Genomic DNA, 24,341 nt, shown 5'->3' on the forward strand with positions numbered 1-24,341 from the left:
TAAGGAGGCAAAGACATAAGAGAGAGAATAGCGACATAAGTCTCTTATAGATCTCCCACTTTCACTCTCAAGGAATGAATCAAGTATGAAGATTAGCTCTCTCCAAGTGTACTCTCAATTGTCAATTGTAAAACTATGGATGAGTGCTATTTATAGGAAACTCATAATCAAAGATTGAGCATATGTGCAAGTCACATGGAAGCACATCGAGAATATTTTCTCTAACCACTTTGTCCAAGGAAGTCATCTCTTGGAGGATGAAGAAGATCCTGAAGACGAAACAAACTTTTGGATGAACCTTGTTTTTAGCCACACCTAACTAATAATTCTCAATCATTCCAAAGGGTCAGGGGTAGTCCTAGAGGACGCCTTGTAGCAGAAGTGTTAAGGCTATTTCAAGAGAACACCCTACCACAAATATTGTCGAGTCTCATGGACCCCCTAGGACATGCCACCTTAACCCGAGTATAGACTAGTTTAATCAAAGAGTGAATTTATCTTCATTCACTGTCTTCGAGATTGGGTCCTTTGTTCAAACTTTGCTACACTCATGGTTTTGGATGTCGATCCTGAAAAGCTCTGAACTCGCAAGTGTTTTGGAACTCATTAACAGAGTGACTTCTAGATTGCGTTTGAATCCGTTTGAAGCCAAATGCTTTAGATCTCTAGGTTTTGCTAAGAATCTTTTCGAGTCCGAGCTTAAGAGATCTCTAGGTTCGTGGTTCCGAACTCTTTCGAGATTAAAGTGCTTACTTCAAATGATGGATCTCCTCCAAGGGTTTCACCGGTTTAATTCCCTCGAATGCCCCTATGATGGTGACCTCCTCGAGTGGGCTTGTTTGGGCTTTTTTGGAATCATAAGCTCGTTGGGCCTTTCTAACCCATTTGGTTGACATTCTTTCAGGCCCATTTCAATAGGATCTACTTAGGTCCATTTGGTGACGATTCCTCTGGGCCCATTGGTTTTGGATTTTTTAGTCGGGCTCTAATTAGGCCCATTTAATTCCGTGGGCTCGAGTTAACCCCTCTTATAGTCTCCAAAAAAATGAATGGTTTATTTTCAAAAAAATTATAATTATCAGAGACAAATACAATAAAAATAAAAAAAATGTTACAATTATTAGATCAAATTGGTTTCTGTCATGAATAATATGCACAGAGGACTCTACAAAATAAATGAATTGGATTATCGAAATAGAATCCATGGAGAACCCCACGAGCCTGTCAAGTTTTCTCAAGTTAAGAGACAAGTATTACGTATTTTTTAAAAACAAGATTACATTAATTTGTGATTTAGAAATAAAATTATACATTTTTGTGAGGTGTGTATTATAATTTTTTTAATACATATCTTTAAACTTAAAAATGGGGGAAGTTTCTTTCTAGTTGAGAAAATCAATTGAAGGGCACTGTTGGGTCTTCGTGAGCCCATCATGAAACTTGTATCGATTATGCGAACTGTTCAATGTGTAGGGCTCGTCGAATATTTTATCTTTGTAAAAAGTCACGTTGATCGGATATCGATAGCCATTTGATCATACAACAATGTGATCTAATCAAGTGGTTATCAATGTCTGATCAACAAGATTTTTTGATAGAGATAAAGACTCGATGAGTCTTACGCATTAAACGGTTCAAATCATCAATGCGAGCTTCGTGACGGACTTATACAAACCCAACAATACTCTCCAATCTGATATGGATTGGAGACAAACCATCTCCTTAAAAAATACTTTACAAAACTGCATGAAATTAGCTATGGTGCTTCAGACATATAAGAAAGATTCGCCACCTTCCAGTATCATCACATTACCAAAGCTTGCATTTTATTTTTTTTATTTTGACTGAAAATTGGGATTTTCTCGTAGCCGCACATGTTCTCATTGCAGGCCAAGTATTCTCGTAGCTATGCTGGTTCAATAATTTTAAAATTTTAAAATTATTTTAAATAATTTTTTAAAATATTTAAATCAAAAAATTTATTTTAAGATAACATGACTTTTCAACTATGTTGATGAGTGTTACTTGGGGGAGAGTTTAAACATGATTTACATAAGCCAGAACATGAAACAATCAAACTGTCCCAAACTGCGTTGTGTTGTGTCCAAAAGTCATGTCCTGGAAATATTCTCGTTAGTTGGCGTGCTCTCTCTCCTCTCTTTCTCTCTCTGTCTCTCTCACACTTCGGTATATCCTTCCGGAATCTCGTCTTATCCCCCATCCCCCACCTCCTCCTCCTCCTCCTTCTCCTTCTTCTTCTTCTTCAATTCATTTCCAAAAATATCACTCTGTCTTCTCTCTCTCTCTCTCTCCTCCAAGTCTGAACCATGGCGCGCACAGGCACAGCTCCAATTCTTCACAACAACAAACTTCTCTTCACCTTCCACACCAAACCAACCCCTCAATCCCTCTTCAACTCTCACTACTACTCTCTCCACTCCACAAAGCCTCTCACTTCTGTCTCTTTCTCTCTCTTCTCTCCATCCCCATCCCCATCATCCTCTTCACACCCCTGTTTTCGAATCACCCGTGTCTCCACCGCCCCTGTCGAGTACGCCCCTGACTTCGATTTCCACAGAGAAATCGCTCGCCTCCAATCTCTCCGATCTCAGCTCTCCAACTCCACAACCCTAGACGATAAGCTCCGAGTCATTGACACTGATTCCAGAGTGAAGCGCTTCTTTGGGGCGCACAAAAATGGGGTTTCTAGGGTTTTTGAGTCTCTTAATTTGGACGAGTATGAACTGTTTTTGCTCAAATGTGTCATTGCCGCGGGGCAAGAGCAGGTTCTGGGTTCGGTTGAGGTGGCGTCGTCGGCCAGAGGACCTTTAAAGAGTGCTCTGTATGGTTTGGTTGAAATGATTGAGAAGTTGGATGTCAATAGTGGGGATGGATTGGTGAAGAAGGTTGAGGGTGAAGAGATTGGGGCATTGAGAATATTGCTTAAGACACTCGGAGAGATGGAACAATTCTATGACTGCATTGGAGGAATCATTGGGTTAGTCTTCTGTGTTGTCCATTTTCGTGTTTTAGTTCAATTATGTTGTTTGATTACTTTTCAACTCAAGGTTGAGTTGAGATATTTAGTTCATGTGCTTAATTCCAGACTGCCAATGTGATTAACAAACTTGAATTTAGAGGGAAATGAAATGACTGACCTTTTGTTCATAGCCTAACGGTGTGAGTTCTGATAAATGCATCACTTTCCATTGAATTTTCATTATTCCAATACCACTATGCACAAGAACCCAATTAGCTATGCTGCTGCAGACAGGTAAGATAGATGTAAGTACTGCAAATTCACCTCCTTCCAGTATCATCACATTTTTTTTTTGGGTGAATAAGTATCATCACATTACCAATGCTTGCATTGCAATTTTTTATTTTTATTTTGGCTGAGGTTGAGTGAAAATTGGGTTTTTCTCGTAGCCCATACATGTTCTCATTGCAAGCGAACTATTATCTTTTCTGTAGACAGTTTATAATTCAATTCTTTGGATTGGACCTGTTATGAACTAAGATGAAAGAACTTGATATCAAATTATGGTGAAAACCTTGTATTATATAGAAGGAGAATTTAATTTAAGTTTTGCTAAAGTAAAATGATTATCTTTTTCTTTTACTTGATTGAGATGTTTCAAAGATGTTTCCACTGTCAATTTAAAGCTATTTGGAGTTAAATTATCTATCTAATTGACTAAAACAATGTATTGGTTGCAGATATCAGATAGCAGTACTAGAGCTTCTTGTTCAGTCAACATATGAACGACAGACAATAAACTGGTCCCAGAGCATCAATGAATCAATGGAATGCCAATTCTTGGAAATTCATTCTCCCAGTGTACTTGACCTTTCACAAGATACAGAATATGCATCTCAAGCAGCCCTATGGGGAATCGAGGTTTGTGTGTAAATTATGTTTCTCATTCCAACATATAGGATGTACCACAGATTATTTGGAATTACAAGATTTTATTCTTTTAGGGTTTACCAGACCTAGGTGAAATTTATCCTCTTGGAGGTTCTGCAGACAGGCTTGGTTTGGTTGACCCTGACACAGGTGAATGTCTCCCTGCTGCAATGCTTCCTTATTGTGGACGGACTTTATTGGAAGGTCTTATAAGAGATCTTCAGGTACAAGATATCTGTTTGTCAAGCTTGGTTCATTTATTTATGGCTGATGCTTCACAATGGGGATGAGCTATTGTCAACATTGTACATGTGTGTATTTAAACTCAAAATAATGTAATTCTTTGCCATTGCAAGGCTAGAGAATTCTTGTATTTCAAGTTGTATGGAAAACAGTGCATTACGCCTGTTGCAATTATGACGAGCTCGGCAAAGAACAACCATGAACGCATCACATCACTTTGTGAAAGACTTGGATGGTTTGGAAGAGGTCGATCACATTTCAAACTTTTTGAACAGGTTCGATATGGAAAGTTGTTAAAATTACTGTACTATTGCTTCTTCTCTTGAATATGCTGATGCAATTGTGCATTTTTAATTTAATTTGAATTGCCAGCCTCTTGTTCCAGCTGTTAGTGCAGAAGATGGTCAATGGCTGGTCACCAGACAATTCATGCCTGTTTGCAAGCCTGGTGGTCATGGTGTGATATGGAAACTTGCATATGATAAAGGCATTTTTCATTGGTTTTATGACCATGGAAGAAAAGGCGCAACTGTCAGACAAGTCAGGTGAGCTTTAACTAGTGTATATGTATTTATGATATTAAGATATTAATGTCTTGTATCACAAGAATTGATAGTGCAGGGATTTTGGATTTTTAAGTATACATTGACATTGATTACTCTGCAGTAATGTTGTGGCGGCTACAGATTTGACCCTCATGGCATTGGCGGGGATTGGTCTACACCATGGAAAGGTAGGTTTATTATGATATGAAGTTTGATTGATGCTGGCACAAAAGGTGTTGGATGAGGAAGGAATCGAGCAAATTTTTAGTTTTAGAAATTATATTTACATGAGAATATTAGGTAGGATTTAATTACTTGGAATGTTCTACTTATTAGGTAGGATTTTATTTTTGGAAACTCTTAATTAGGGTTTTGGTTGCCTATAAATAGACCATTATGCAGTAGGGCTCCAGATCTTTGAATGAATATTGAATTGAGAGTTTTTATTAAATTAGGGTTTGGTTATTTTCTTTGAGTGTGGTTTGTTTTCTTATTAATTATTTTGTTTTTTCTTCTCCGACCGTCCTACATCATTGATTACCCGTGATTTAGATGTAACTACATATTGGGGGTGTTTGGGAAGAAACTTTTTCGGTTTTTTTGGGCTAAAATAGTACTAAAAGACAAAATAGGTTAAAATAGCCAATAAGACAAAATGCTACATCAAACTCATAATCATTTCACTTTTTCTCTTACAAACATTACATCCAACTACAAAAAAATCCAACTTTCTTCCCAAACACAAAAATTTTAGCCTCCTAAAATAGTCAAAAACTAAAATAGCCTACTAAAATAGCAACTTCCCAAACACCCACGTTATGTGGGTGTTAGTATTGGGTATTACCCATAAGCTATTAACTGTGTACATATCCCAATTTCCATGTCCTATAAAAAAATTTTTGGTTCAAACATGGCCAAATATGCCAAATATATGTAATAAGGACAAAGAACTTCCTGAATGTTCAATGAGTTCGATGCCAAATTAATGAAGGTGCATGCCACATAAACATCCATATACTAGAAAAGGCCAACAAAATTCAACAAGAAAAGAACATATTGCCCTAAAGTCTTTAAGAAAAGGGGCCAAATTTTGTTTTACCCCCTATAGTATAGCTCCGAAGTAGTTTACCACCTGTCATGTAAAAATATGCAAATTCCCTTCTCGTGGTTTTGGACTAGAGTGCTGCTAATAGCCCCCACTTTATTACTCAAGACCCCCACTTATTAGTTTATTTATTTATTACAATAATAACCTCAATACTAAAAAAGACAAGTCATCAAATCTGACACCCATCTCACAATTAGAATTAAACTCACCTACCAAATCATAAACATAATATGAGTTGAGAGTACCCACCTCCATCAAACCCACACGTAATAAGAATTCAAAATCTTCAGAAGTCGAGTGTTGCTAATCCAGCAAGCCTTTTCCGACTAGACCAATTCGCATGACTTAGGACTTGACTTCTTCGGCTTGACCAATTCTCACGAGTGAAAGCTTTTCCGGCAACCCCAATACAGTGAGACAATTGGAGCATCGCAATGTCAGGTCATACGAGGTTCACAATTTCGATGAGGTTTGTAGCTCGGAGGAAGTTGACCTTGTAATGATGAGTTTTTTCAAACACAAAAAAAATTTGATAATAATAATAATAATAATAACGGTTTGATATTTTTTCAGTACTGAACTCTCGGACATATGCCAAAAAATTGTTAACACAGGGTCAAATTAAAGGCAGTAATTCGACAAGGTCTAACCGAACATAGCTTATATTTGTTTGTTAAACTTAAATTGGTTAGACTTTATTCAGATACTAGACTGTTCGGTAACATAGTGCTGGAAATTTGTGTTAATGCATATAATAAGATAGTGGCATATGATAGTGGTGTTGGTGGTAGATAGTGGCATGCATAGAATATGATAGTGGTGTTGGTGGTAGATAGTGGCATGTATAGAATATGATAGTGGTGTTGGTGGTAGATAGTGGCATGTATATAATATGATAGTGGTAGATAGTGGTAATATATAATATGTAAGTGGCATATAATGGGTTATAATGATGTTTGTAATATCTCCTATATAAGGAGTGTCATTTGGTCTTGTAAAATAAGAAGTTTTGAATATAACAGAAATATATTCATTCTTCCTCATATTTTCGGAGTTCTTCTTCCTCATATTTTCTAAGTTGGTATCAGAGCTACAAAAAACACAGCAGCCCTAAAACCGTCATAGCCATGTCGGAAGTCACGTCCGAAACCACTTCAACCCCTGCCGCTGCCATTCCGTTGAAAACATCAAACTCTCACTCTGTCCAAATCACCACCATCCGCCTAAATGGTGATAATTTTCTCCGCTGGTCACAATCTGTCCGGATGTATATCCGTGGGCAAGGAAAGATCGGTTACATCACTGGTGACAAGAAGGCTCCTGCTGTTAATGATCCGCTGTTCGACAGTTGGGACGCTGAAAACTCCATGGTTATGACATGGTTGGTCAATTCCATGGAGGAGGATATAAGCTCTAATTACATGTGCTATCCTACTGCACAAGAATTGTGGGATAATGTTAGTCAGATGTATTCTGACCTAGGAAATCAATCTCAAGTTTTCGAATTAACTTTGAAGTTGGGAGAGATTCGTCAAGGAGATGATTCCGTCACCAAATATTTCAATTCGTTGAAAAGGTTGTGGCAGGATCTTGACATCTTCAACACATACGAATGGAAATCGGTTGACGACTGCAACCACCACAAGAAAACTGTGGAAGACAGCCGTATTTACAAGTTTCTTGCTGGCCTCAACATTGAGTTTGATGAAGTGCGAGGAAGAATTATTGGCAGACCTCCTCTCCCATCCATTGGCAAAGTATTTGCCGAAGTCAGAAGGGAATTTTTCATCAATCTACATGTCGGGATACCCCTCAATAAAATGGCATTGCAGAACGAAAAAATAAACATCTACTTGAAGTAGCACGTGCTATAATGTTTTACATGCATGTTCCTAAATATTTATGGGGTGAAGCAATTTTAACAGCCTCTTATTTGATAAACAGGATGCCTACAAAGGTGTTAACATACAAAACGCCTTTCGATTGTCTCAAAACTTTTTTTCCTGACATGAGGTTGTTTTCTGATTTACCCGCTAAAGTTTTTGGATGTACTGCCTATGTTCATGTTCCTAGTCAATTTCGTTCAAAACTTGACCCCCGTGCTATAAAATGTGTTTTTTTGGGTTATTCCTCAAACAAAAAGGGGTATAAGTGTTTCGACCCTCAAACCAAGAAATTTCATGTGAGTATGGATGTGTCATTTGTGGAAACAAAATCCTATTTCCCCAACACTTCTCTTCAGGGGGAGACAAGTGGAGTAGAAGACCGTTTTTGGGATATTTCTATCCCGCTCCCCAATGTCATTTATCCTACACAAAAACCACATCTGTCTGATAATGATCACTTAGGAGAACCAAGTTCTATGGTGCCTAGTCAAGAAGATTCTTGTTTAGGGGGAGAAGTACTACAAAATGATCTAAATCCTGAGCTTCAGGTTTATACTAGGAAGCGATTTCATCTGAGGAATAATGACTCGAATGTCCATCCTAATGACCCGAATGTCCACCCGAGTTCTGGCATCGAAATTTTAGGTAATCCTATTCCTTCTATTTCCGACCTTGATGTTCCTATAGCAATTAGGAAAGGTGTCCGAAATTGCATTAAACATCCTATTGCAAATTACCTCTCCTATCAAAGACTGTCTAAAAACCATAGAGCTTTCACATCTAGGATTTCACACTTGTTTGTTCCAAGGAATATACAGGAAGCATTGGATGATCCGAATTGGAAATTAGCAGTCATGGAGGAGATGAATGCTTTAAGGAGAAGTGGTACTTGGGAGATAGTTGATCTACCCAAAGACAAGAAAACATTTGGGTGTAAATGGGTGTTTACGATAAAATGTAACGCAGATGGAAGCGTTGAGAGATACAAGGCGAGACTGGTGGCTAAAGGCTTCACTCAAACTTATGGGATCGACTATCAGGAGACGTTTGCTCCTGTTGCTAAAATAAATTCCATCAGAGTACTGTTATCTCTTGCAGTAAATTCAGATTGGCCTCTACATCAACTTGACATTAAAAATGCATTTCTCAATGGTGATCTTGAAGAGGAGGTGTTCATGAGCCTACCGCCGGGATTTGAGCAGAGACTTGGAAGCGACAGAGTATGCAGATTGAACAAGTCATTATACGGACTCAAACAATCACCAAGAGCATGGTTTGAACGCTTTGGGAAGGCAGTTATCAGTTGTGGCTTCTCGCAGAGTCAAGCAGATCACACAATATTTTATAAACATTCAAAAAACAGTAAAATTACAATTTTGATTGTTTATGTTGATGACATCATTTTAACTGGTAATGATGAAGCAGAGTTAGCAGCCCTCAAAGAGAAACTCGCAAAAGAATTTCACATTAAGGATCTGGGAGCCCTCAAGTATTTCCTCGGAATGGAATTTGCAAGATCCAAGGAAGGTATATTCGTTAATCAGAGAAAATATGTTCTTGATCTCCTTGGAGAAACAGGTATGCTTGGTTGTAAGATGGTGGAGACTCCGATCGAGCCTAACTTGAAGTTACAAGCTGCTAAGGCTGAAGAAGTCAAAGAGAGGGAACAATATCAGCGACTTGTCGGGAAATTGATTTACTTGTCTCATACGCGGCCTGATATTGCCTTTGCAGTCAGTATGGTAAGTCAGTTCATGCACTCACCAGGGGCAGAGCACTTTGAGGCCGTTTATAAGATCTTAAGATATTTGAAAGGAACTCCAGGGAGAGGCTTACTGTTCAAGAAACATGGACATCTTCAAGTTGAAGTATACACAGATGCAGACTGGGCAGGAAGTGTTACAGACAGGAGATCAACATCCGGATACTGCTCCTTTGTAGGTGAGAACCTAGTTACATGGCGGAGTAAAAAACAGAATGTGGTAGCTAGAAGTAGTGCAGAAGCAGAGTTCAGAGCTGTTGCCCATGGAATCTGTGAAGTAATGTGGATTAAAAGAATTCTTGAAGAATTAAAGCTTTGTCACCCGACACCTATGAAGGTCTATTGTGACAACAAAGCAGCTATATCTATAGCTCATAAGCCAGTTCTACATGATCGCACAAAACATATAGAAGTGGATAAACATTTCATCAAGGAGAAAATCAATGCTGGCATAATCTGTATGACCTACCTTCCAACAGGTGAACAATTAGCTGATGTGCTAACGAAGGGACTACACAAGAAGCAATTTGATAAGCTGACTAGCAAGCTGGCTATGGAAGATATCTTCAAACCAGCTTGAGGGGGAGTGCTGGAAATTTGTGTTAATGCATATAATAAGATAGTGGCATATGATAGTGGTGTTGGTGGTAGATAGTGGCATGTATAGAATATGATAGTGGTGTTGGTGGTAGATAGTGGCATGTATATAATATGATAGTGGTAGATAGTGGTAATATATAATATGTAAGTGGCATATAATGGGTTATAATGATGTTTGTAATATCTCCTATATAAGGAGTGTCATTTGGTCTTGTAAAATAAGAAGTTTTGAATATAACAGAAATATATTCCTTCTTCCTCATATTTTCGGAGTTCTTCTTCCTCATATTTTCTAAGTCATAGGTATGAACCTAGACAATTTGTTTGGTAAAATGTCCAGTAACACAAGTCTGAACGTGTCAATTTGTTCGGTAACACAAGATCGAATGTAAATTGCTAGTTGGCTAAGCAATATAGTTCCTAACATAAATATTAAATATATTGTTAGTGGTGAGATTATTGTCGGTAAGAGATCGTTGATGAGAGATAGTTGTAGGTGAGAGATCGTTGGTGGTGAGAGAGATCTTTGGCAGTGAGATTGTCAGTGAGGGGGCTGTGATGGTGAGTTTTTAGGAGGGGGTTTTACTTGGTGTGCTAATTGTAAGGGTGTGCATCTAGGTGGGTGTGTAGTGTTTTGGAAGAATGATAGTTTTGGTATTATGTGAAGGGTCCTTAGAAATTTTCTCAATTTTGAATTTTGTAGGGTTGGGGTTGAAAGAAATTTTTTGGGGGAGGGGGTCCAAAGTAATAAAGTGGGGGCTATTAGCAGCATTTTAACAAAAAATGAAAAAAGACCTTTGTACCCTCCTGCTCGTCTTCTCTTTCTTAGTTAACTGAAAATAAAATCATCTTCACCATTGTATTCAATTCAACCACCACCAACATCAATTTTAATGGATAAAAAATATACACAAAGGAATCTCATTTGAAGAGAAAAAAAATTTCAAATATGACATACCAGCTATATATATTTTTACAGTAATTGAAATTTCACAAATGCTATGATATGTATATTTACACACAGTGGGTGCGAGCCGTGGGTTGCAAATTGTGGATTGCTATGAAGAGTGGTCTTTCTACAATACACCCTAAAAAAGGGGTGTGCCATATGTAAGTAATGACATTTTGTGGTGTTGATAACACTTTGTGTCATAATCAAATCAATTTCAATCATAACCAAAGGGACCACAATGGGTCATAACCAAACACGAACACCACTTAAGGCATAACTAAAGACCTTTTCGGTCATAACCAAAATAACCACAATAGGTCATAACTTAGTCATAACCAACACCACGATGAGTCATAATCAAGTCATAGCCAACATCACAATGGGTCATAACCAAACACTACAAAAGGTTGTAACTGGGGCATATGGTACACTCTTTTTTGGGGTGTGTATTATAGAATTTCCTATGAAGAGCTCCAACCAACAATTAATTGTACTTACAAATGAATGAAACATAAAAGATCTGACCAGTGGATCTATGTGCAAACTGTGAATTTAAACCAGTTGGATGCATATCATGGTTGTGTGTGCGATTGTGGATCCACGTGCGTGCGTGCGAACTGTGGCTGTGAACCAATGGATTTGGAGGAGGAGTTCAACGATAATTGGTGAGGTTAGTGAGTGGCTGGGAAGCAGTGGTGGTCAGAGAGGGGCTGGTTGGGGAGGAGAGATGGTAGGAGGACACAGAGAGACTAGATTAGGTGGTTAGGGAGGGAGGGTGGGGTAGGTTAGGGTTAGGGTTAGGGTTAGGGTTGGGGTTAGGGTTTTTAGGGTTGAAGGTAGATGATGATGAAGATGAAGGGTAAAAATAACTTTTTGTATTTTAATGTGAGTATAATTTTTAGAAAGTCCACTCTCAAACTTGGCAAGTGTATGCCACCTTCCATTAGTTTGGATGGAAAATGTAATTGTTGCAATTAGTCCAAAATCACAGGTAGTCTATCTACCTATATTTGAACCATAAGGGAGTACAGTGTTTCTGGCTCAAATCACAATGCGATCAAATGAATTTTGCCCTCTAGAAAAATTATGAGACATGGGAGAGGACTTCTTTACCATGAAACAATAATCATCTCAAAATAAATGCTTCATTGGCATCGTAAAGATCATAAATATTTCCGTTAGGGTGTCCACATGTTGCAACCCCTAATCCTAAACTATCGAAAAAAAGGAACAGGGGTATTAAAGCCCATTGCCGACCATGACAGACACATTTTACAATTGAAACCTTCTTGTCCCTTGCTATGCTAAAAGCTCTGGGATTTATTCTCATCTTTTGATTACATCCTTTACGAGTTTTAAACCTGTATATATATTGGACTGGTGCATTCTTGGTTGTGCACTTGCATGTTCTGTTATTGACTTATTTGACATGGATATATTTGCCTCTATTCTCGATAGATTGCATCTCAATATTGTAAGTGGGGCTCTAGAGAAAAAAAAGGAAAAACATTTCCGAAAATGTGTAGCTTAGCCTTTTTATAAGGTGCATTTCTTTCAAAAATGGGAAAAATAGATAGGGAATTAGATGCTGTGTGTCTTGACATTAACATGGAATTGATTGCTCTTATGAGAGAGGAATGTTGTATTCTTTTAGTTTACTTTACTGTGCCTTGATTATTACCTAATCTTACAGAAACTGGGGTTTGCGTCCTGTAAGCGGAACGTGGGGGCTACAGAAGGAATAAATGTTTTAGTTGAGAAAAAAAATCTTGATGGAATGTGGGCATATGGTTTATCATGCATTGAGTACACTGAGTTTGACAAGTTTGGGATCACTGTTGAACCTCTTTCTCCTAATAGGTATTTTTGAAATCCATTCTGCTCTAAGCTTGCAAAAAGATGGTTGATGAATTTGTTCAGCAGTTGCTGTTTAGTTTCTGTTGTATTTCCATTTCACATTATGCCATTATTTTTGGGAAATGACAAGAAAAGGTCTGTGAGATGCTAAAAGAAGAGTGAATAGCATTTCCCTTATTTTTTCCTTTTCTTTTTGATGGGTCTGTTTACATTTGTGTTTTAGAAACAATCTATCATAATACATTTATATTCCTACTCTCCAAACTATTGCGCTGTCTGATATCCCAATGTGTAGCTGTTGGATATTCAAAATTTGTGCTGTATTTGCTAATTAATGTGGTCAAACTTGAAACTTCTGGATTAAGAGGCAACTGAGATTATTGGATATCACAATATATTTTCAAAATAGAAAAAAAAAAAAAAAATATATATATATATATATAGTAATTGTAAGAATGTACTGTAAAAGGGATGTATCAAATACCCTAGGTGAAACAGTATTTGCATACTACATTGTATACATGTGAGTAAATGCTTACTGAACTATATACTGGTATACTATTTGCTACGTGAACATTTTTTTGCATGCCATTATGGTATGTTGTTATTAATGAGCTAAACAATGTTGTTGTTATTAGTGTGGATATGGAGGAAAGAACTTTAGAGTTTTGTACTACTATTTGATGTTGATGTCTGACAAATGTTAAAATCTTGGGATACCACTTTTATTGGCATCCATGTTCCTGATAATAAAAAAGAAGTTTTTGAGCAATATGGATCCTGTATTATTGGCATCTAAAGTCTTGGCATTTGCTAGAATTAAGAAGTTATGATGCTGCAACAACTTATATGGTTAGAAGGATTTAATTTCGAGACATTGGGCTCCGTGTAACAACTCTTTAGGCCCTTTTTTTTTAATAATCTTTCTTGCATGTGGCAAAGCACAATTATGGCAAGTGCTATATGCTCCAATGTTGTGGCATAGGTTTGAGTCACAAGATTTAATGTCTCCACACAGACACAAAATATAAAATAAAATAAAAATAATAATAATAATAACAAAAACGACGAAAAAAGTTGGTGTACAACTGCTTACCTACTTGTTGATCAAAAAAAAAAAAAAAAAAAAAAAAACTGCTTACCTACTACCTCTGTCAAACCCTGCTATAAGCAAGAGCCTTGTGTGAAAAATGTCCTTGAGTGTGATTGAACTATGTTTTGTCTTTCAAGTCCTTTTCCCAATAATGCATTTCGGTTGTATTGATAGAAGCCAATTTAATTTCCGATGAAGGTCTAATCACTTTGTTCCTTTAACCAATACCATAGTGATATTAATTATGAAATATTTTCCCTTAAGGCACTCAATAAGACATCAACCGATTTGATTTTCTTTATACAAAATTTAAGTCAATTACTTTTCTAATCAAATTTCAATAAAATTTACACAAATGAACTCTAATCCACTTAAAAGTAAATAGAGATAATATCACAAGTGATAAACTATCAAGTAATTATAATATAAATAATAAAGTTGCCCTCTCTCTAATAGCTTAAGCTTTTAGATGATTTGGTGGTCAACATTTTAATATGGTATCAGAGTAAGTTATAAATTATGTGTTCAAATCTCACCGTTTACTTGATAATTAATAAAACTTGCATGTGTTTGACTCGTTTACGAAGGAGAGCCCAACCATGTGGGGGTGTGTGTTGAGAATAGAATATTAGTAGTAAAGTTTCCCCTTTCTCTAATAGCTTAAGCTTTTAGATGAGTTGTTGGTCTACAATCTAATAGTATATAAAATAAGTGCAAGAAATGTAAAGAAGAAGAGCACAAGAATTTGTAGTGGTTCAACACATTGCACATCCACTCCATGTCTTGTTACCGATTTTAACTCCACCAATCCAAATGGGTTTTCCCTAGGTCAACTCCAAGGGCTTTTTCCTTGGATAACCTTCAATTTTTACGTCAATTAACAAATATAAATAATAGGGTTTTCTTGACTCAACTTAAAAGGGGAAAAACGCAATCCCAAAAACACTCGAACAAGGTAGCATCACTATAGCTCCCAAACGGAGTAATCTCTCTAACCAAAGTTGCAAGGCTCAAGCTCACTCTCACTCTTCTCTCACTCTGACTCATACAAGGGTGTTAGCCTCTTTGAGATGTGATCAAGAGTGTACTCTAATAGATTTTTCTGAACTAGAAATACCATATGGTGGCATTTGGTATATATACCATAGCTCCCCAATGGCTAGTTAAGGACTATATATATTTTATGAAAAAATTTCCAAGTGTGGTTGTAGACACAAATTTCGAAGCGTGAAATGTTTCAACACAGTTTGAAATTCATGTTACAATTGTCCATTGTTTAGTTTTTTTGGACTAAACAGTGTTAATTACACACTTAAAGCAAATGAAATCTCCGATTAATGAAAAGCAAAAAACTTAACAAAAGGAAATTTTAAAAAATGAAACATTTCATTGAATTTTTTGGGCTTTAAAAACCCTGAATACGCAAGGTACAATTGTTGGGTTTGGGACCCTTTTCCTATTGCTTGTCATTGTACTATGTGCTTATGTATAGTGTTGAATACCAACACTTGTCGCTCTTCACAAGTAGCTCTTGAGTTCTCTTGGTCTCTCTTCCTTCTTTTCAAAATTCTTTCGACCTCTGATTTCTTTTTCTCCGTGATTTTTTAATCTTTGATCCTTTGTTTTTCTCTTGTAGTTTTCGATCTTTGATTTTTTATCTTTTATTTTCGGCCCCACTCTCGTGTGATGATGGTTTTCACATTTATAGAGGACAATCTATGTGATAAGATTGCATTATTTTCATTTTGAATTTCAAATTGTATGATTTCGCTATAATGTTATCATAACAAATTTGGTTGATCGCGTTGATGTCGCAGATTTTATCCCCTATAGTTTCCTTGCTATAAGCTCTACAGGTGTCATCCTTTGATTGAGCATACTGTACTTCAAGTCTCGTAGGCTCCACATGTCACTTGAATATCTTGAATAACATCATTGAAATACAACGTTATTGTCTTTTATCACTTACTTCAACAGATCATGTTGATCCTTTCAAGAGGTGGTTTCCTACAACATTTCCACTGTAGGCTCTGTATGTGTTGTCGACTAATTGATCTTGTCATTCTCCATGTGTCGCTTGGCTTATATGGGTTCAAAGACTTTTGAGTTTCAGTGGTCTCATCATCCCGTTGCATTTTGAAATTTTATCATAAATTTGGGTATATGTGCCAACAGTGTTGATCACAAGACGCCATCGTTAACCACCTCCGTCAAGACAGTCAACCATACTGTGGTCTGCTGTTTTGGGCTCTTGGGATTTCTACCAGGATGTGGTTGACCATACTGTGGGACAAACTAATCCTACCCTCTAGACCTATCTATGGTCAATCACTCTACGCAATATGGTTGACCAAGTTAGCAAAACTTGTCCTAATTTGGTTCTCTCTTGTCCAAAACTTTCTTCATGCTGACGAGGCTCTTCTATAGCACTTCTTCCATGCTGATGAAGATCTCTCATAACATCGCAAGCTTCCAAGGTGTCATGGACTCATATAGGTAGTCCAATATACTCATAGGTAGTGGCTTTGATTTTCCCTAAGGTTGTACATACAAAGTCGTGAAATTGCCAACCTAATGCTAGACCTAACACTAACATTGTGCACGCAGTGTATGGCAGTTGCATGAAGAGAACCTTTAGTTCTTAATAACATCACAGATAGAAGTCCCCCATCTACTTTCCATCTTTTCTATACTATTGTATTTAATGGTTTCTCCATTCCCCATGTTTTAGTCACCATGAAAAGAAATGCAAAAAACCTGAGAGACAGAAATTTCTGTGTTCTTACTTGGTAGAATAAACTAACTAGTTTAATACACTCTCATGAGGTGACATTTTGTAATGCAAGGGGGGATCTTACACAATTAAAATAGATCCTAATCGGAGGTTATTATATTTATTCTCATGAGGTCCCATTTTGGAATGCAGGGACCTCAAACAATTCATATAGATTTCTAAATAATTAGGATGAGCCTTAGATGGTAGATTGGGATTGACCATATTACTGCCTGTCTGTATTCAACTAGTTGAGTATATTATTTGAACATAAGCGGAACACCTGGTAAAAGTACTCTACTTTCATATTCCATATTCTTTACCTTTATATCCATGCATCACGCTTTTTAGAACTGAAAGTAATAAAATGAATAGGCATAAGCTGTTATAAATAATAGTCAAATCCTACCATAAAGTTATGATCAATCTAACAGCTTGTAAACAGATTATGGTCCATAACGTTCTTTCTTAATTAATAAATTGCAACAAAACACCCTTTGCCCACCCTCTCTCTCTCTCTTCACTGCAACTTCCTTTCAACAATCACCACCTTTGGTGATATGTTTGTAAACAGATTGTGGCCCATAATATTCTCTCTTAATTAATAAATTGCAACAAAACACCCTTTCCTCACTTATGCGGAATGTGACACAGAAAGTTCATTTATTTATTTTGTTGATAGTTTAATTAGGATCTTAGTATATTTAGTTACTTACTTTATTATAGATTAAGGCAAATTTGGCAACCTAAAATAGCCAAAAAGCCAAAAAGTCAACTCTTCTCTCTACTTTTCTGTACATCTTTTTGTAAATAATGTGATGATTTAGTTTCCTATTTTAAATTAGGGTTTTTAGCATGTAAATGTTAGGTTTTGCTTTGTAATAGATAGTTTTGAATAATGAGATATTGAGTAGGCTGTGTCGCCCTTGTGTTCTTCTTCTTCCTCCTATTTCTTCTTCTTTGTAATTTTTTTGCTCTTCCCTTTCGGAGCAATTCTCCATATTTTTTGGTTTTGGATTAATTGAATAGTTGAACAGATTTCTTAATAGCGGTTCTACATCAATTGGTATCAGAGCCCAACTTTGATCCACCTTTCTGTACTCAATTGGGCGTGGTTACCTTCTTCATACAGCGTCATCGATTGAACCAAAATCATTATTTGAATATATATATTTTATTTTTTCATTAGCCATGTTCACCAATGCTGTGTTAAACTCCAAATTTGAGACCCCATCTCAAGAACACCAGGAGATGAAAAAGATTTGCAAGAGATGAAAGCAATTTTAAATAAATTGTGGATCAAGCAGTTCCAAACTATGAGGAACCTAATATTATTTTGGAAGAACTTCCAGAAATCCAATTGATTGTTGAAAGGAGGTTGCAGTGGAGAGAGAGAGAGAGAGAGGGCAAGACCAGGTAATGTTTGCACATCAATTAGACTGGTTGAAGGCTTTCTAGTGTTGTAGCTGTTCAACTTAATAATGAGTTTTCACCGGTTGCATCACATTACATAGAGGTGTTTATCTAGTTTTTTTATGGGCTTTTTTGTAATTTACTTGGTGTGAAGTTGAGATGTATTTGTTATTTGTTTTTGGTTACGTATCACATCTTTTCATATGAAGTACTTTGATCCTCTTAGTCAGCCATCATGTTTCCTTTCCAGTATTCTCTCAGCAGAAGATTCTAAAATGTTTTCCAACAACTTTATTCTGAAACATGGAAAAAAATCATTGGCTTATCAAATTATCTATCGAGCCACGAGGAAGTTTCAACAAATCCACTGAATTGTATTTATCATGTTAAGTTTGCAGGCAGAGTTCCCTGCCAATACAAACATTCTATATGTGGATTTACCTTCTGCAGAGCTTATTGGATCAAGCAATAGTGAAACCAGTTTGCCAGGCATGGTGCTCAATATAAAGAAGCCAATTACATACATGGATCAGTTTGGAATCCAGCATTGGTATGTTTCTAGAACTTTTGATTGCTGGCCTACAGTCACTTTATTATTTATTTATGTTTTTATATCTTTTTATACAGCTAGAAGTTGTGTTCTTATTCATTTGACCAATGCTTGTCCAATTATACATGCTAGGTTTACCTTTACACAATGTCTGAGCACATTCTGTTCATGATTGATAAATTGCACATTATCTTCAAGTAAACTATTTTAAGTATCTTTAATTTCTTGGCATTCTTGTATTCTTTCTTTACAATAGAACATATGTTCAGTAATCTAAGAATTCACAAAAATTATAAAAAAATAAAAATGTTTTAAAAATAATATATAAAATCAATGGCGAGATAATGTCTTCAAACAAATATCTAAACGTTTCTTACCTGTCATTGATATTACTTTTTCAATTTAAAATAATGCTACTCAAATACCAAATGAAACATGCTCCAGTAAAGTTTAGTTGAAGGCATTATCTTAAAGATTAATTTGGCATCTAGTGCAATTACATCAGCAGTTATATGTGTCACTGCTGTTATTTTATTTTATTTTTTATTGTTAGTTGAGGGAAAAAGAGCAGAAAGCACTAAGGAAAAAGTGAATGTATAGGCCTGTTTGTTGTAGCTTAAATATGCTGCATATGGATTTTTTTGGGATTTTGTGCCAGACTGTTTGTTGTAGCTTTCGTTTACAGCATGTGTTAAAATAACTTAAATAAGCGGGAAAATCTAATTATCCTGAAGCTAGGAGGGGGCTACTGTTGGATTCTGCTTATAGATTTTCAGCTTCCAGCTTAGAATAGAAGATTTGTGTAATTGGCTTAACTTTCAATGAGGTGAGGCCATGCATTTATATTGAAACAGATTTACAACTTAGGAAATAAGAATAAAATAAATTACCCTAAATAAGCCAAGGATCCCATAATTCATCAATCACGGGATATTATTCTAAATATTTCTATTCTAACTGTTCCAACAAGAATAAGCTGCAACAAACATGCCCTTAATTTGACAATGTAACATAGAATTGTTTTGTTGCAATTGGAGTTAATTTTCAGTTCTATTGATTCAATCCTGATTTGTCTGGATTCTGCTCTGTGGATATTTTATAATAAGTTGCATCAAGATCTGAGTATATCAATTAATGAGTCTGTATCATTTAAAGGGTGGTGAACACAATTTATCATAATGAACCCAGAATTGTTTTCACCCTCTGTGTTTAGATTAACCCGTAGAGCTTGCAATGTCTTCTGCCTGAAGAGTTTCCTTTTTCATCAATGATTGTTTTACTATATCAGTTGTCAGTTATAATGACTTAATCTGAATGCTAATCACTATTTGTTTGCACTAGTGTCTTTGGTGGACGGCTGGAATGCACAATGCAAAACATGGCTGATAATTTTTTCAGTACACATTCATCTCGATGTTATAAAGGTGTAGAAGGTATGGCAGTGGTCAGTGTTTGGTTTAGAGTTTGTTGCACTTCACACAATAAGTGTTTTTATAATACGTCTTATATGTTAATGGAAGCTCTTTTGATTGCATAATAGCAGATGTGCTGGATACTTTTATTGTGTATAATGAGCGAAGGAAGGTCACATCATCTGCTAAGAGGAAAAGAAGACATGCTGACAAGTCTTTGCACCAGGTTTTGCTTCTGTAATAATTTGTTGTGTATATCCTTATTCAATTGGGATGCAATATAGATTTAACTTTGAGATTCCACCATCAAAAAGCCAAATGGACCATGGTAACAGGTTAAATTATACTTATTAGAGGTTGGTTCTCGGGTTAGTTTGAGTAACGAAGCCTCCAAATTCAAACTAAACCAAAGAGTTCATTCTCCAGGTTTTGGAACTGGAGAACTGGTTTCACCAGAAAATTGGTTCAAACTGAGCCATAGATATCAGTTGCAGTTTTGTTTTTGGGCTAACCGGTTCAGATGTGCACCCTTAGCTAGTAGTACTGTTTTATCAAAAATTTCAATAGTAAAATTTTCACATGTCTTCTTATCTTATGATTTGACTATAATGATAGCAACTACTGTCTTAGAATATTTCTTGGTTTATATTCCTGTTGGCCAAACTACCTATGGTTCTACCTGTTTTTTAGTTGGTCTGCCCCCATTGTCTTCTTGCTGGGTGAGATTTATTCCTGGACTGCCTTGCATTATCATTCAATGTCAAGTTCACCCCAAAAATCTGGGGTTCTAATCAACTTCCATCTGAACTGTTAGATCAAATCATGATGTATTAGCTAAATTAGTCAATTAAAGAACTTTCATATTCTCCTTCAGTGCAATGAGATTGTGTTAACGTATATAATAAATAACTTGTAAGAAATAACTCGGCTTCTTTGGCCACCTCACGCAGACCACAATTGATATGATAAAAATCACTGTTATCAATGCTCAATTGTTTAGGTTTTAAACTTTCACGATGGTATCCAATTCCTTTGCACTGGAATCAGAGTCTAATCCTTGCAATTTGGTAGCATGAACTTCCTAGCGAACCTGAGGATTGCTGATCCAATGTTTGTTCAACATGTGCAGACTCCAGAAGGTTCACTGTTGGATATTATACGCAATGCCTATGATCTTCTTTCTCACTGTGATATAAAAATTCCTAAGGTACATCCTCTTACATCTGCAACTTTAATATTGAACATTCGTCCCAGGATTTGTGATGAATGCTGTTGCTAGTTTTCTCCACCACAAGATTCTAACTAAGATAATTTTTTCTTATGCTGGTCGGGCTTATATTTTCTGGTACATGTAGATATATATTTTTTGAAACTTTGTTCAGTTATTCTCTTTTGTTTATTGTGTTACACAGATTGAAGGTAATGACAAATATGTTGATTCTGGACCCCCATATCTCATCTTCCTTCATCCTGCTTTGGGCCCACTGTGGGAAGTCACCAGACAAAAAGTACACTCAATTTTTTCAGACTTTGCTTTTTATATTTAAGCTTGTATTGCATGGGAATTGCCTAAAATTCTGGTTAATATGTACAAAACTCTTAATTTTGTTAAAATCAGGAAAACATTATAATTTTTATTTGTATATTTGGAACATTAGAGAAACTGGGTCTTACCAATTAGAGCTGGGAAGTTGTCAATATTTGATTTTCAAAAAGAGTTTTCCAACTGTTATTTCTTGTGACTTAATAGTTAGTTAGAATATATAGGATGAGAATTACGGTTAGGGAAAGAGGAGAAGAGAGGAAGAAGAGAGACTTAAAACGAATAGGTTCAGGGTCATCTAACTAACTTGTACCTTTACCTCGTATTTATGTTAAAACAAATAAAGGACACAAATGACAAGAATACCCTCATCCGTAAAACAAAACATAACACAGCATATCAACTAAGACTAATAAGCTAACATGGCTCATTGGACTCCGCAGTTTCCTGTAGCAATCAAGCAGCTGTTTTGAATTATACCTTGTTGATTGCATTGGAAGTGTATGCATTTGTTGTTGTTTAATGATTGAAGCACTAAGCAGTTATACATAATTAAATTGTAACTGTCATTTCTGTCTTCTTGCCCCAGTTTCGTGGAGGTTCCATTTCCGAGGGTTCCGAGTTACAAATAGAGGTTGCTGAATTCTCGTGGAGAAATGTTCAGGTTTTAATATTCTTCTCCCAAATAAGTGATGGGATGCAAATTGTTTCTCTCGGCTGATCTGGTTCCTCTATTTCCAGCTCCATGGAAGTTTGATAGTTGTGGCTGAAAATATCCTGGGCTCAACTAGGATTGATGAAAATGGTGAGCTCAAACTAAGATATGGGCACAGGTAATAGATGAGTCTGATTTTGTTTTTCTTTATGTTTTCAAAGAGTTGTAGCAACCAACTTGAAGTTTGAATGGAATTCTATTTTGTAGGTGTGGAAGATGTAAGTTACAGAATGTCAAAGTACTGAATGAAGGAATTGATTGGACTTCAGGAAACAACACATACTGGAAGCATGATGTACAGCGGTTTGAGGCATTAAAGGTCATACTGCATGGAAATGCTGAATTTGAAGCAACAGATGTTGTCTTTCAGGTTAGATAATATGCATTATAGGATTGAGTTGTTCAGGTTTTGAGTAATGTTGGAGGTGGTCTTCTTCTTTTACTTTTGTGTACTTTGGTCTGGCATGCTCTGACATTGATGATATTTCTTTACCCATATAATGAAAAAAGGAAGAAGGGGTATTTATGGAATTTAACTGCTGCTTATTCAGGTAATACTGAATTGTTTCATGCTAGAAATTACAACTTGCAGCAATAGGTTCTGCATAAAATGCTGGTGTAGCCCATAGGTTGAAGAATGAATACCAATCTAATAGATTCTACCTTCAGGTCAAAAGTGAAACCATTGTCTAGTATGAAACTGATCCAAGTTTGCATCCAGTGAGGAGCTAATACTATTAGTTTTATTAACGCAAGCTCATCAATGAAGGGTTCACGATGCCAAATATGGACCTTTTATATGCTAGTTAGTTCTAAATGAAAATTATTTTTACTTATTCCAATGAACATAATGTACTGAAAATTTTCTTTTGCTGCTTTTACCAAATGCAGGGCAATCATGTCTTTGAAGTCCCACATGGCTACAAATTGAAGATCACATCTGGAAATTCAGGTTTTTAATTTGAGGTTAATATAACATGTATTGTTATCAAAATATATTTGATTATACATATTACGTTAAAGTTTACCTTGGTTATTGTCAATTATGACAGGGCATGCAAATAAATCTCAAATAATGTCTTTTATAAATTTCAATGACGACTTTTTCCCGAATAATTTAATGTGACTTGAATGCCTGATTTCCTTTCTTCTTTGGTTAGTGCAAAGCTTATTGCCAATGATTTACTGCAATCGAGTTGCAAAAGCAGTTGCCATAATGTGTTTCTTGTTTTTTTGGTCAGAGGGATCATTTTCTTTTTAAATCACCCAATATTCAATTATTTACATCCATGGAAAATTCTCTCTCTCTCTCTCTCTCACTCTCTCTCACACACACACACACACACACACACACACACACTAGATTCCATTTGATTAGGTTTATGTTTTGATTTAAATCTTTGCAGAAGTTCTGCTGAAAGAATCTAATTGGTCTACTTATCTTTTGTTTTCCATTTTCACTTCAGGCTTCGTAGAACATTTAAACCTTATTGAAGAGAAATTGATGGATTTGGGAAGCTGGTTCTGGAGCTACAAAATAAATGGAACACACATTCAATTGGAATTGGTGGAGCTGTAGAAGACTAACCAGATCTGTGACCTTGCCTTATGTGAACTGTGGTTCACAAAAGTACCCAGAGCTCACTACCAATTTATCGGGGTTGATTCATTCTTGGTTGAACCGAAGTTCAACCCTCTCTTACTCTCAGATCTTTATTGTAATAGTATGTTAATTGAGAGCCTAGTAAGACTAAAAGTTTCCCGGCTGCAGCTCATGTAACTTAGATGTAAATTAAGTGTAAAGACAGCGTAATAGAAGATATAAATTTAATGTTTCTATCTAGATGGCCGACTTTATCATGTAGATGGTGAATTTTCTTTCTGCTGCAAAAGGTCTTTGCTTCTTGGTTGTAATTTATTATTTTTGGATCTTGATTCAATCATTTATTAAAATGACTGGAGTTGATGCTATTTCTCTA

The 24,341-nt window shown here is 36.2% G+C and overlaps 1 protein-coding gene across 4 annotated transcripts; it reads left to right on the forward strand.

Annotated features, from left to right (window-relative positions):
* Positions 1–2,036: 2,036 nt before the first annotated feature.
* Positions 2,037–24,341, forward strand: UGP3 (UDP-glucose pyrophosphorylase 3). Of its 4 annotated transcripts, none has more exons than XM_028207192.2 (17): positions 2,037–2,998; positions 3,721–3,901; positions 3,985–4,134; positions 4,267–4,428; positions 4,526–4,698; positions 4,820–4,886; positions 12,700–12,866; positions 18,534–18,692; positions 20,034–20,125; positions 20,236–20,330; positions 21,234–21,311; positions 21,517–21,612; positions 22,237–22,311; positions 22,389–22,480; positions 22,570–22,732; positions 23,254–23,314; positions 23,829–24,341. In XM_028207192.2, the coding sequence occupies exons 1-17, from the start codon at positions 2,328–2,330 to the stop codon at positions 23,939–23,941; spliced, it is 2,595 nt and encodes an 864-aa protein (XP_028062993.2). In that variant the 5' UTR covers positions 2,037–2,327; the 3' UTR covers positions 23,942–24,341. The 4 variants fall into 4 exon arrangements, with proteins under 4 accessions (XP_028062993.2, XP_082738729.1, XP_028062992.2 ...); XM_082882603.1 differs by having other exon boundaries at positions 2,040–2,998; positions 23,254–23,328; XM_028207191.2 differs by having other exon boundaries at positions 2,068–2,998; positions 20,233–20,330.

This window comes from Camellia sinensis, chromosome 8, assembly GCF_055761805.1.
Source record: "Camellia sinensis isolate YWXY chromosome 8, ASM5576180v1, whole genome shotgun sequence".
Classification (NCBI taxonomy): Eukaryota; Viridiplantae; Streptophyta; class Magnoliopsida; order Ericales; family Theaceae; genus Camellia; species Camellia sinensis.

Excerpts from the sequence above, each read along its gene's own strand:
- UGP3 (XM_028207191.2), top strand. The coding sequence starts at position 2,328 with ATGGCGCGCACAGGCACAGCTCCAATTCTTCACAACAACAAACTTCTC. Across the intron at positions 4,699-4,819 it reads GCAACTGTCAGACAAGTCAG|TAATGTTGTGGCGGCTACAG; the intron begins GTGAGCTTTAAC and ends ATTACTCTGCAG. Across the intron at positions 22,481-22,569 it reads AAACTAAGATATGGGCACAG|GTGTGGAAGATGTAAGTTAC; the intron begins GTAATAGATGAG and ends TCTATTTTGTAG.